At 49.3% G+C, this 14,303-nt stretch overlaps 1 protein-coding gene across 1 annotated transcript in view; it reads right to left on the reverse strand.

The window, feature by feature from the left end:
- Window positions 1-3,327: 3,327 nt before the first annotated feature.
- Polr2H (DNA-directed RNA polymerases I, II, and III subunit Rpb8) overlaps window positions 3,328-14,303 on the reverse strand; it is a 131,346-nt gene continuing 120,370 nt past the window's right edge. Inside the window, exon 4 of the mRNA XM_075692813.1 lies at window positions 3,328-3,559. Coding sequence (XP_075548928.1) covers window positions 3,442-3,559 — 118 coding nt within the window. The 3' untranslated portion in view covers window positions 3,328-3,441. The remainder of the gene's footprint in view (window positions 3,560-14,303) is intronic.

Consider the following 14,303-nt stretch of genomic DNA (forward strand, 5'->3'; position numbering starts at 1 on the left):
GCTAGACGCTTCGCCCACGCATAAATTTACCAACGGACAAAGGGACCCGTGCCCTGACCCTGACCTGGCTCTTAACCTAAATGAAACATCCACGCTGCCGGGAGAGAGACGTCTGTAATGTCCACAATGTTTATTTCTTGGCAGGCTCACAGGCGCGGGCGGGTCATGACACAAGCCTGCCCACCTATGGAGCGTACCAACTGGTTTATTCTTCTTGTCAGGCTAGAAGCAGGGATCCTTTTTCAGGATGGAGTCTTCTTTCATAAACATAGGCAGTGGTACCCACGTGTGATGTTCGTGATGCTCGTCCACTTGCAACCATTGTAGGTTGCCCCAGTTCACTTTAGCTACAAAAATATGTCCAACACGACGATTGCTTGCATACCAGCTGTTACGAATTGCACCACTGTAAGAACTGTTTTGTGAATACCGGTCGTATTCTTAGGTGCTCATATATATATATATATGTGCCTCCTAATTACTCTGTCTTGTGACAGGTTATGTGGCATAGGGGTGGCGAAGTAGCTTTATTTACAAACAAAGGCATTGATTTTGTAGTGCTACCGAGTCTCCCTAACACTGACTGTGCTTATTAAAATCGGCTCCCGCTCAACTCTCAGCCTGGTCCGAATTCACGTAGATATTTTCATGTTACACGTTCCTGTAGCGGGGTGTGCGCCACAGCGTTCACATTGTGACGCTGCACCTTGTCTTGCTCTCGCGATTTACCTAAACAATCTCACGCTCTTCCGCCTTCATTTAAGATCCCTTCGACTGTTCGTTTCAGAGAGCCCCTGCATCGCTACAGTGTCGTGAAAAGCAGCACTCGTGTATTTGGAGGGTATGTGTGCCCTAAGTGCATGGGACAGTCTAGCTTCATTATACACAACGGAGCCGATTTAGCCCTTAATTAAGCTTTGTTGGTGGCTTTAGTCTTCGGTATGCGAATGGTCATGCGTACTCGGCCTCAAGTGCAACGGAGGTGCCACGAGTGCAATGGTTTTGTTGTTATTATTATTATTATCATCATTATTGTAGCAGTAATTGTTTTGTGCGCTTATTTATTTTGAAAGCAATTCAGAAGCGTCGTGTTGGCGAAATATCCACTTGAGTCGAAACGGCGAACAGGGCCACGTGAGAAGCCGCGCCTTCCCAAGCGAATTATGTTTGCTCGATGCAGCAAACAGAGGGAAACATGCCTGGCACGTTAGATCTGTATGTCCGCATGTGCCTTGCCGTTTGCGAAATGTCAGCAAACCGGAGACGTCAACGGCAGTCACCACAGTAGTAGCATCTTGTGGCGCTTCGATCAACGAGAAAGCGTGAGAAATGCCTTTTTTTTTCTTTTTTATTGAAAATATGCTACACGCCGCCATTTTTTAAGCAGAAGTACCACTCTACCTTAATAATTATGTTCCTGCCGACGCCTTTGTCAGCAACAAAGCAGCTCACGTACGTTATTGCATGTGCGTTCTTGTTGAGCTCAACGTAACAAGATGGCGCCACAGAAATGTTGATCACCTCTACTTCTAAGCTATCTTGCAAATTCTAACACAGTCGGACGCCTTTATAACGAAGCGCTGGGGGCCTCCAAAATCATTCGTTATGCAGGTCACTTCGTTGTAAAGGTCGCGCACCGCACAGCTCGCTATAGAACACTGAAAGATTCCTTCGTTACAGGGGTCATTTCGTCGTAGCGGCAGGCGGTCAACTGCACTTATATGGACAGGTAAACTATTTACTGGACAAGCCGAAGTAATGGTTCATTAACCGCTAGATGGAAGGAAGACAACGGAGAAAAACAAAGTCAGCACACAGAGCGTTGGCCGATGTCTTTTTGAAGGGCCGCAGTCCATAATGGATCAGCACCAACTAGCCCGACGTACTACACTTCTTCAGGAAGTGATGCTTGTTGACATAGCCCTGTTGCTGGCTGCGAATTGGAATGAGTTCCATAAATTGGAATTTCCCGAAAGGTACGCGTTGTAGAAGTGCGTCAGAGAACATGCACCAAATAATTTGTGGCACTCCACTCTACGACGCCTCGACACGATCTTTGGAGACAACGTTCTGGCGCTATATTCGCATCGGCATTAAATTAAGTCGAGTAGGCTTGTATGAACACGCACACTACAAATGAGCGGTATTAAAGGACACAAGGTATCACAAGCACCCTGTCCGTAAGTGTTTCTTTTTGTTCCTTCGGAGTACCTAATAACCGGTTCAGAACAAAAGCGGCTTTACAGAAAACGAGGAGCAGGAGGAAAGGGGGAAGGAAAGCGGCCCGGCTTCGAAATGAACTAGGAGGAGGAGAAGGAAAGAAGGAAGGTAAGCCGCCCGGCTTCCAAATGAGCTTGATTATACAGTACTTAAACGGCAAAACGTTGGCTTTCTACACTCGCAAATCACTATCCCACAGAAGCAGGATATAGTTTTTAACCGGCGCAGCGACAGCACTATCATGGCCAGCGGCGTGGCACTCTGCTCGCCTTTAGAATACCGATTACGGGACAAAACTTATCCCCGGCTTTTCCCATTTATACTATCTCGGGCGTCCCTCTCTTGCTGACTATGACCACAATGTCTCCCAACATCAAAAATACATTGTGATGTCAAGTTATCTGTTGGTGCAGTATGCACACAGTGTATTTACCGCACTATCTGTTTTACGTGAAGTTATTTTATACCAAAACATCCTCTCCTCAAGCAAAAATTTCAGGTTCAGGGCCCCGTGAGAACCCCGGGACGTGCTAGTGGTATACTCAGGCTGGGTGAATCGTTAAACATTCCAATACAAGGCTTGACGGTAGTAGTTGCGGCGAGCAGAACGCAAGTGGTATTAACTCCACATGTACACACGTGCGAACTACACGGTTCGACTACACTGAGACTACGCACTAAAAAATTTCTGAAGCAGTCTTTACTAACGCCTGTGGAAGTGAACGAACAGAAATTTTGATACTGCTCCAACATCATTCCTTACCTTTCCTAATGCAGCTTCTTAAAGGCAACAGCTTCGCCTGCAGAACAGTGCAATACGAGCCAACAAATGGCGTACAATTTAATGTGCTAACACATCTGGCGTCAGCATACAAGCATGTCCACGAGGAAGGCCAAAGGCCGCTTCACGTAACTGAGTTCAGTTCTATTGCAACCTGTCAGGAAACCGAGCATTTCTAGACCAGCCAGTAAGAAACTTCTGTCGTAAATCCAGGTTCTTGATCAATGCCTGAAATGTTGCACTTGAGTCAACGCTTTCACGTAAAGAGACATTTACAGACGTTAAGTATCTGGCGCACGGAGGAACAAAGGCACTCGTAAACTCCGGAGGATGTGACGCAGTTTAATTACAGTAGAACGTTGCGGTACAGGCATGATTTATGGTGACGTAATGTGGGCGATGAGGCACTGTATTCCTTGAGGCAATGAGCCGAGGGCCTTTCAGAAGGCGATCTTCTTCATGAGCAGGTACACATGGTTGTCCACTTCGAAGCCGTGCAAGTTGTTCGGGTCACCTTGCAGCCGCATCAGCAGGCCCCCGAAGGAGACGTACGACGCACTGCACGTGGTCAAAGCAGACAAAACACTAAAGAATGAGCTCAGCGATATACGAAACAACATACAAATAGAAAGTTTCTGCGCAGCAAGTGCAAATTCTTTCCGAACGAGATGTCACGTCTGCGTAGAACATTGTGAGTTCGCGCACTATGTACCCACTATCATCTCGCTTGTGTGCAGGCATTCCGCCTATGCTCGCTGCACCAAAAATATCAAGTGGTGCTAGTCACAAACGAAAAAAAAAAAAAAAAGTCGACATCTTTCAGCCAGGAAATGAAATATCGTAAAAGTGAATAAACAATTATTTGATTCCATGTCGTTTTACACAACATATTTCCTGCTATAAACCACATCAGTAGAAACAGGCGGAACGGTTAATGAGTGCGCACCTGAGGTCAACTTGTGCTCTTGAATGCAAAAAAAAAAAAAGAACAGTGAGTTTATAACTACAACAAAACGGTCTGAGCATTATGCAACCACCGCTTTATTACCGCAAAAGTAACATGGGTAATAGCTACTCAATAGTGAAAAGACCTCGCAAAAGCGCAAACATTGCAAGTTAGAAGTAACGAAGATTTGAGTTTGAAAATGTCAAACCAGTTTTACATAAATATTTTTTTTTCGCACAAGGTTTGCTTTACTTCCTTATTTTTTAATTGAATCAGTTTTGTTTTAGCAAACATACGTGTTCTTGCGACACTTTGTAACATTTTGCTCTCCTCTGCAATGTGCGCGCTTCAATCACAAAATGAATGAATGAATGAATGAATGAATGAATGAATGAATGAATGAATGAATGAATGAATGAATGAATTAGAGCGCCCAATGACAGCTCGAGTCAGTATTCGGCACGCTTGCCCGTCATTGCATACTCACGCTGACGCGCAAAGATGACAGAAGTTCCCTCGTTGCCAGACGAAAGGAGGAATACACTGTATCGGCAATACAGCTAGTGGTTGTAGTACGTCGCACACAACCAGCTAACCACACTGCCATACAGTGAACCCTCGCACTCCAACGTGGAGCCGAAGGCGATAACAAAAAGAAGCACTGATCAACTCGGCAGGTAAAGAAGGGGGCACTTACCTCATAACATGCTCTGGCCTTTGCTTGCAACCAACCAACCAACCAACTAACCAAACGAAAGACTCGTTTTTATTTCGAAAAGCCTTGGCAGTAAATTATTGTTACTGCGCTGCATGTTTGTTCCTTGGGCGTGCGGACGTTTCATTCATTTGTTCTGAGTAAACGCACTTAGCATGAGAACCACTATCGCTGCTTTAGCAGGGGATTATACAGAGGAGAACGCGGAGCCCTATTTTCCTGTGTGGGCTACGTCTGAGCCTCTCTGGCCGGAGGGCCCAATTTCTTTCTTCGGCGGGAAGTCTCGCATCTCCTTGAGGCTTTCTTACAAGGCTTTGGATGACGAGTGTCATAAATCGACGACTAACGCGCACGCGCGCGCGTGCGAAAACACAAGCACAAAAGAGACAAGTATGCACAAAAGCACGAATAAATGCGAGACGAGCAGCGATGCCTCCTTCTAGCCGAACCATGCGTGCAGAACGTCGTTTTCCGAATCCCTTGTTTCAAGCAACAGGGCTCCACAACTTTCTTTCGTCCCTTGAAGGCACCGAAATGGTTCCGCAGCGCAGGAAGAAGCGCCAATGACGATCGCAAGACAGTAGCAAGTGTGGAAGGTATATATTGCGGGGGAGAAACGAAATAAACAAGACCTTCAAGGTTACCAATTCCACCTACTGCGCAGACGGCAAAGGCACACTCAACGCGGTTCAATCCCTCCAAAGCATTGCATAAAGGGGTCGCATCCGGTCTGTTTTCCACGAAAGCCTGATAACAATCTCCATCCATTACACTGCACAACACGACGAGGAAGTGCCGAGCGCAAACCACCACCAATGAGCCGGCCGACAATGCGGGCAGCAGTAAGCTTGGACAATCCTGTGCTGCCTTTTGAAGGCAAGAAGTGGAAGAAGAAATGGGTCGTTCACGGGTCCTGCGCAGCTGCGGCACTACCGTCATACGAAACCGCGGCATGCAGGAAAAAACAAATAAAGGTATGCCCAGGTGCGGCGCAGCACGCAGTAACGTATAAAGCAGCAGGACGGCACGTGCAAGAGGGTGTCGCGCGCGCGCCCGAGTCCTTGCGTTATAAGAACATCGGGTCGCCTTCCTCTTCACAATCTCTCTCTTTCTCTCTCTCTCTTGCTCTTTCGCTGCGTCTCGACGATAACAGACGCGTGCAATGCGGCGCCACTGAGGAATGAACGAAAGAGTGGGGGTGGGGGGGGGGGGGGTAACAACCAAACAAAAGAAACAAGCGAAGAGCCACTACAAAAACGGGCAGTGAGGAAATGAAGCCCGCGGGCGCCAGGCCAACGCCAATAAACGAGCCCCATGCAGAGAGGCGCACAACTCTCGCTGCCTTCGGCTGCAGCCCCGCAACGGCAGCGCCAAAGGGCGCTAGGAAGGAAGGCGTCGCGCGCAACTCGCCGGCGCCGAACTTAAGAAAGGGCGACGTTCTCCTTCTCTCTGCTAGAATTATTTACTGCTCCGGATCCTGACTGGAGAAGAAAACAAAATATTGTAGAGCGAGAGAGAGAGAGAAAAATATATATAAAAGATCACGGGCAGACCGCAGGCACCTGTATGCCGACAAGCCAGCTGCGCGGGCTGCGGCAGCGCAGAAGCAGCATTTCACGGTCACTTCTCGCCAACCGAACTCTCGAACGCGAGCGCTCCCTCTCCGGCACTTTCGCCCCTCCACTACTCAATCGACGGCTGCTGGATGGATGGTGCCCGCGAAAATCGCTCCCCCTCGCCTTGGGCGGGCGAACGGCCGGTAGGCAGGCAGGCACGCGAGCAATGTCGACCGCACGTTGAGAGAGAAAGAGAGAGAAAAAAAAAACGGAAGAAGGACGCGCGAGACGACGCCTCATCCTTTCTAGCGTGCCTGCCCTTGCACAGACGCAGTCCTAGCCGGAGGCCTTGAAAACGCAAGGCCTCGAGGAATGATGCGTGCCGAGCGACGGAGGCACGCGCCACTCGGCGCCGCTCGAAGCAGCGCAGGAATAAAACCCCTTACGCGGGAACAACGGACTGAGGATGGGGCCGAGAACGCGCGCACGAAACGCGTGGCGACGCCAAGAGGTCAAATGGCGCAGAATCTGGATGTTCATAGTCGGTTGCTAATAAGAAAGCCAAAAACGCCATTTCAGTGCCCATTCCGTAACGAAGTCGTGCAGCTCAATAAGTAAGCAAGCACCAGTTCTCAAATCCCGTCCAGACAGAAACGACACACTGACAGCCAATGCCATCATCAGCCTGTATTAAACTCAAGTGCAGGATAAAGGTCTGCTTGACGTGTTAAAATACTTCTGCACTGTGTCAGCCGAGCCCATCCTTTGGCTTCACACAGAGTGCAATCGAACTGTTGATGCGAAACCATGGTTACAGGCAGCGCGAACTTGACACGCGCGCAGGAACAAAATCCCTGTGAATGTCCCTGTGTCCGCATCAAGTTTGCGCTGCCTGAAACTATCCACCCTATGCCTACAAATTCTCTATTCTTACCACACTAACCTTGTGCCGCCCTTAATCGCGTTCCGCCTGTCATTTTCGTTTTCACTGCTCGCTTCGTAGTTTGAGGCTTACTAAATTGCTAGCTATCCACCACGGATCCAACCCCGAGGCGAATCGATGTAATTAATACGTTAATAATCTTAACGTCAAGATGATAAAATCTGACGGCCACTAAGCGCACCTGAGCAAGTAACCACTTACGCACGGCAAAATCGCATAGCCGACAGAGAGAGCCAGATTAAGAGATTTGCGATTAACTCCTTTTCTTTCTTTCTTTTTCAGATAACCCAGAAAACGAAAGCTTACACCTAGGCAAATTAAAGGAGGGGGGGGGGGGTAAACACAATAGTCGAACTGCGCACCGCCTCGCGACGAATTAATGTCAGCGACATGCTCGCACACGTGTAATCTCTTAGCCAATGAGCTCCTCATTCCTGTTGCGCAACGGATCGATGCGGTGTGCACAAGGCGATTCCGGCCAGGTAGCCGGCACATAAGATGCCCAACCGAACACGCGCGCCCTATTTTTCCAAAGATAGCAAACGAGGTCACTCCCTCTCGGGCAGCGTCCCGGTGAGTGGGCGATATACAAAAATAGGAGCGCCAGGTTCACGTTTCGCACAGTAGCTAAGCGATTTAATCCCGAAAGAAACTCGCTGAAGGCGCTAGCAGAAGCTCCCCGATTCTTAATTGCCTTCAGCAGCAGCCGCGTACATGGCTCGGATCGCGTGGAAGACTAGCTGCTACCGGCTAGGTAGCGGGCTCGATTCCCAGCTGCGGCGTAATGCGAAATGGCTCGCTCAAGAACCGCTAAAAAGCTGGTGAAAGAAACTCGAGTGGGCGAAATTAGCCAGGAGCCTTCTACTAATCGGCCTCCCTCTTATACCACTATGCAAGCTCTGGCCTGGAAATGACTAAATATCATTACCTGTACCCTTCAGTTATAAGCGAATGAGAGAGAGAGAGAGAGAGAGAGGCGCGTTAACCAGGTTGCATCTGGTTTGCTATGGAAACCGCGAAATCTTCTTTCACGCTACTAGCTTAAAAGTATAGAAGTTGTAAAATGACACTGCGCAGGCCACGGAAGAGCGCTATGTCTTTCTGCTAATTTCATTTTTCAAGCTACCGGCAGGACAAGCACGCCGGGACATAAATGCAATCGCATTGGCGCGTATCGCGCCACTTCGTAGCCGCCCATTGCCTCGCACCCCAGACACATTCATCCCCCGTCTCCTTCCTACGGAAGCGTAAACGACCCCGATATCATAGGTATCGCGCGCCAGAAACCCAGAGAGACGGCGCCGTCCGATACCGGGGCAGGGATTTAAACTCATCGCCGCCTCCTTATCGTCTGTTGTGGCCGCCTAAAGGAAGCCGGCGCGCCAGGCTCGAGTACAAGGATTCACAACGGCGCGGTAGAGATAACTCTTACGAATACTTTATTCCCGCTCGATCCGGGTTATGCAGCCCCACGGGCTCGCAAAAGGCGGCGGCGATAGTAACGGAGGAGCACGCGCTCCCCAACCTGGCGCCTGCCGATAGCGTACTATACAAAGCGAAAGTATGTCCGTTATTTCGCGGAGTTCTTAACCGCGCGATATACAACCAGGCGTCCAGAAGGCGGAGCTAGTTAACGTCCGCATGTCTGACCGACCCTCCTCCGTGGCCGCAAGCGCAACTAATGGAGGTTTAATGGCTGACGAGCTCGAAACAATGCCGAACCGAAAGGACCGCAGCGAAAGCGTCATTGTTCGTTCACTATATAATCACTCCCTTTACTATATAAAGCAGTCTCTTTACGAGATCTGCGTATGACACAGCGCCGCACACTGTTGCGCCTAACAACACATCCACGACTCTTCAATGCAGAGTGCATGGGACGGAAGACATAAAAAGAGAGACCTTGCCGACATGTTCTAACGAGCACTGGTTTCTCTATTGCTCCGTTATATGCGTGGTCTGGTCCGGAGCAGCGCGCGCTCGCGATGCAAGGCGTGGGTGGGTGGCGAAACCAGTGGCAACATTGTAACGGCCTAACCCGGAAGCAGCAGCCACTGTCCTCCTCGGATCAAACCTGCTTCCTCCGCAGGCAAGCGCCCCTGTCGATCGAGCGCACCTGGCGCGAGCGCACGCGCGCGCTTCGATCCGTCGAGCGCGCGCGGCATACTCGACGACAACGTCACGCGCGACCTTCCTGACGTCACAATGACGCACTTCCAGTCCGCTTATCCTCCAACGCGTTGTTGTTCATCTGCTGCCCTTCTTCCTCCGCGAGCACTTTTATTTTATGTCTCCGAAAGACTCGAGCAATTGGGGTCGTGCTTCAATGTATGCGCGCGTGTGCGGTGTAGAGGCGCGCGGGCGGCTTTGTCGAAACTACCACTTCGTTAAAACTTTCGGCGCGCTTTGACGAAGCAAACTTCGACTCGCTCGTTACAATTGTAAAGAACGCACTTCGCTCGCATGTGTGACCATAAGGAGTTTACTGCGATAAATTACTAGAGCGAACTTTGGCGCCAGCGTCTACGGGAGTTGCAAGCATGTGGAATGGTTCAGCGAGCATGGGAATCACGAGTACTACACGGATTCGCCTAAACTTCATCTTTCTGGCTTCGAACGGCTTTGTGTCTTTACAAATTGATCATTTTCCGACAAAGTAATCGCATTACAAATGCAGCAATTCTGAACGACTTGCACGAGAGCAGAAACCCATTGTATAAATGCCTATCGAAAAAAAAAATTATGTATGTTTGAAAGTCATAAATGTCAAGCGCTCTATATTGCGCCACAAAATCGTCCAAAGCCTCAAAAACACGAATGTTAGACATGCACGTACCACCCTGTCATTCACATGGTAGCTGAACGTAACGCAAGGGCTCTCTGTAGTCTGTCTCCTCTCGTATATCAGCAAACAACGAAGGAAAACGTAGAACTGCACGTGCTCGACTGCAGATACATAATTGGGTCGATGCGCGCTCGCTTCTCGTTCAGATTATGGATCGCCGCAAGTGGCGATCCAAAATTTTTATCGAACACGCGCGCACCATCCACGGAGAACACAGAAAGACCGAGACCAGCCTGTAATTTCCGCGAGTCAACGTGGAATCGAGGATTATTCGGTATTTCTCGAATTCGCGACACTACAGCGTCAAAGGCGCTGCTGTACCGGCTCAATATATCTATGTATGCCGACATGAAAGGTTTCCATACGAGGCGAGAAGTTCGTCGGGTTAACTGCCAGCCAAGCATTCGGAGTCGAATCCACACGTCGCGGTCACAATCGCGGCTTGGAAACCAAACACGAAAAAAAAAAAAAATCGATGTAGGAGAGGAAAGGAAAGCCGTAATCTGTAGCGAAAAATGAGAAAAGCTCTCGAGTGGCACATTGCAGAAATACATGGTTGTAGCACAGAGCCACGATTACAATGACGAAGGAAGCAAAGCTATTGAGCTTTTTTTTTTTTCTAAGTCACGCACAACGATCTGGCGTTGCGCTACCGCCCCAACCATATAAGCTGCGCAGCGCGAAGCCGCACGCACAAATGGTATTTTGCGTGGGCGATAACTTTAGTGCTGAAGCACAGGCGCACTGCTAAATCGTCCTATTAATACGAGCTGAGACAAACCGGCTAAATCGTTCTATTAATACGAGCTGGGACAAACAGGGCGCTCTACCTTTGTCTCGTCACAACATGCAAGAAGGGGACACCATAAAAACGACCTTCGAGTTGTTCTCGCCAATCGCCACCTCGACACGCTGCGCCCGTACAAGGCTCTCATAATCATCCGGTCAACGTACTGCACAAGTACTTACTAAACAGCGCCTCCTACATAAAAATGAAGATAAAAGCACGAGCGGTCTTCCAAAGCAAGTCTGCCGTCTGAAGATAGCCGCGCCCAACAACCAAGATCCGCACTTTATGCAGAGTCGCCGACATCACGCAATAAAAACGGCTTGCAACAACAACTTCATCACGGCTGCCATGTTGTTCGGCCATTGGCACGATGAAAATACTCACGCTTATTCCCCAGCAGCAGTCCGGAAGCTGCGAATGAAGCCCCAATACGGCGTTCGCGGCTGCGCCCGCAAAGCAACTGTGCGAGCTTCGGAACATCAAAAAAAAAAAAAAAAGGAACGGGATCTCACACCAATTACCAGACGCGGCGCCGTCAAGTACCAGCCCTAACGTGGCTGCTCGCGTCTGACCAGCTTCCGACTTACGAAAGATGGACGCTCTACTGGACAAACAACTGCCTCAAAGAGACGAGAAGTGGTTACCAAGCAGCTAGAAATGACATAAGACCGGTACAAACTGGCTTCGTCTCGTGACGTCATTTCTCTAGCGCGTGTGCGACAGCGCCGCAAGAAAAAACGGCTGACACCGGTTTCAGCGATAGTAAAGGAAAAGGAGGGAAAATGAAAGGGAATAAAATGTATCCAGGTTGCGCTCGCATTCATTTGATATTCATTCTTCATCCCGAGAGAGGGATGAAAAAGAAAGAAAGAAAGAAAGAAAGAAAGAAAGAAAGAAAGAAAGAAAGAAAGAAAGAAAGGAAGAAAGAAAGACGCAGACAGAAAGTATTGAAATCACTGAGAGATAGCGTTTGCCCACAAACGCGTTTCACAAGCCGCGCTAATGAACATAAGGTGTCCGGATGTGTATGTATGGACAGCGGAGGCACGAAACCGTCTCAATGAAATCACGGCGCGCAACGTCGCCGTAGAATAACATACGCGCTCGAACGGTCCCTGCAAACGTCGTTCCAAACGGGCCGTCGAGGGTTTCCTCAGGCAGAATAATACGCGTGCGGAGAGAATGGCCAGCGATGTAATCGAGAAAACTCGGCAATAATCGAGGGGCGGCTTAATTACGCCGCGCCATCCGTTTTCCTTATCGCGTTCACCCCGCTCCAACTACACGCGCGACTTGTTTGCAAGCCTGCCCATGCTGCAGGCAGGTCCAGCGAGGAGTGCAAAGTGCACGCCCTGCTGCTGTTTCGAAAAAAAAAAAAATACCTCGCGGTCGTATCGAAGCGAGCCAGCTTTGCTGGAGTGCTGACGGGACCAGCCGCAGCGTCACCTCTGATACCACTAGTATGCAGAAGGCGAAAAACGCGAGCGCAGCGCGCAGGAAAAACAATAAGCAAATAACAAAGAGATAGCGCATTTGGGAAGGCGCTACTGTCCCAGTGTGCCGAGTCGGCGCTAACGCCCGACTGTCGAAAACATCCGCGCCGGTCTGAGCTGTTTTCCTTTCTTTCTTTCTTTCTTTCTTTCTTTCTTTCTTTCTTTCTTTCTTTCTTTGCTTATGAACTTGACGAGCAAGCCGGACGGCCAGGGCCGTTCAAGCCTCGCATTACGAAATTTCCATTCCGACAAATAGTAAAGGGTTTCAGGCAAGCGTTCAACGTAGCAAAACCATTGTAAATGTGAATAATACCGTATAATAATAATAATAATAATAATAATAATAATAATAATAGACACACCTATCATATATATATATATATATATATATATATATATATATATATATATATATATATATATATATATATATATATATATATGTTACAATGCACATCGTATATGTACATGACATGGACTACTGGCGACAGGGCAACTGACGCCTAAGCAACACCGACGATCAGCTTTGAAAGATTTAAGGAGAACGCCCCCGTTTCCGATTCCCCACAGCCGAGGCCCGAACACCTGGCGACGTCGCACGGCTGCATCGTGTTTTCCCGAGACCCGCGGCCAACCAGCTCCACAGTGTTGGCCGGAACACGTTTATAGCGACGACCGCAGATATAGCGAGCGGAAAGCGGAAACATTGCACAACGCCTTGGTCGATACAGCGTAGATGCGGCGGCCGCTTACGTCAGCGTGTGCTTCGCCAAATCCCCGGCAACCTTTTGCAGTGCGGCACAACCCGCAGCTTCCGCGCAAGGCCAAAACTCTAGGGTAATTAAGACGTGCGGAAAACCCTTCCAAAAAAAAAAAGTCAAATTAAATAGCTGACGTCGCGTTCAGTTTGCTTTCCACTGACGCGACTGGAACAGAACAAAAGGGCACGCTGAATAAACCGGAGAAAAACACGACATCTCTCAGTGGACGCAAGGTCGTTTGGTAGTGTTAGTGAACCAAGGTCGCTGCACACTCTTACTTCACGCGCCAATGTCGGCCATCTTTAGCCGCGTGACTCATCACAAATACAGCTAAGCCGATGAAGATGGTAAAATATCTCGCGATCTCGCGCAAGGACAACCTCGGTCACAGTGAAATTTAGCAGTCAATAACGGATCCTTTGCAGGATGAAATATTTAAAAAAAAGGAAAGAGTTAATTTAAACGTCGCGTTTATACCAACACAAGGCGGAGAAGTCCCTTAGGACTAATACAGCTGTGGTGTCTACGACAGCAGTGACCTTTCTCTCATTCGCAAATGGCACGCTGAGAGTATCCAAAGCCTCTCGAGCGAAACAAAAGATGAAGGTTTCGGACTTCCTAGGTTTCTTTAGACTGCCCCCTCTCACACACGCACTTGACTTTTTAACCTTCCGCCCCCATCCAACCAGCATGGCGTCACCGTGGAATTTGCTTACGACCTACGAGGACCGCAGTGCCACGATCCGGAAATTTCCAAACCGGAAGCAAGATCTACTACGTATATCTCTTCCCTTCCCCTTCCGTCTTTGAAATCTTTTTCTTAGTCGTTTAATGACGGTCGCGGTGCAAAATAGAATGATCAATACGGACCGGGGACAGATGGTCACGTCCGTACTGGCAGCACCATCGCTGAAGCAGAGGAGAGGGTGAATGGAGGCCAACAATAAAAAAAGAAAGAAATGAGCGCGAGACAGAGCCCTCGGTATACTGGGCCGCGCATTGAAGGCGGCCGCGCATCGGAGGCAAGAAACGCAGGCAAGGTGGCGGCGGCGAACCTGAGCGAAATGACAGCTGTCGGAAACGCACTCGCAGGCCTCGCAGAATCCACAGGTTGCCTCGCCCCGACTGCAGCGGCTGCCGTGGCGAGCCTAAATGGCGGCAGTATTAAGAGGGTCGCGCGCGACCTTCCCAGCCCTCCCCACCCAGACCGCCGAAAACACTAGGCGCGAGCCCGCCATCACGTTCATATCTAC

Source organism: Dermacentor variabilis, chromosome 5, assembly GCF_050947875.1.
Source record: "Dermacentor variabilis isolate Ectoservices chromosome 5, ASM5094787v1, whole genome shotgun sequence".
NCBI classification, from domain to species: domain Eukaryota; kingdom Metazoa; phylum Arthropoda; class Arachnida; order Ixodida; family Ixodidae; genus Dermacentor; species Dermacentor variabilis.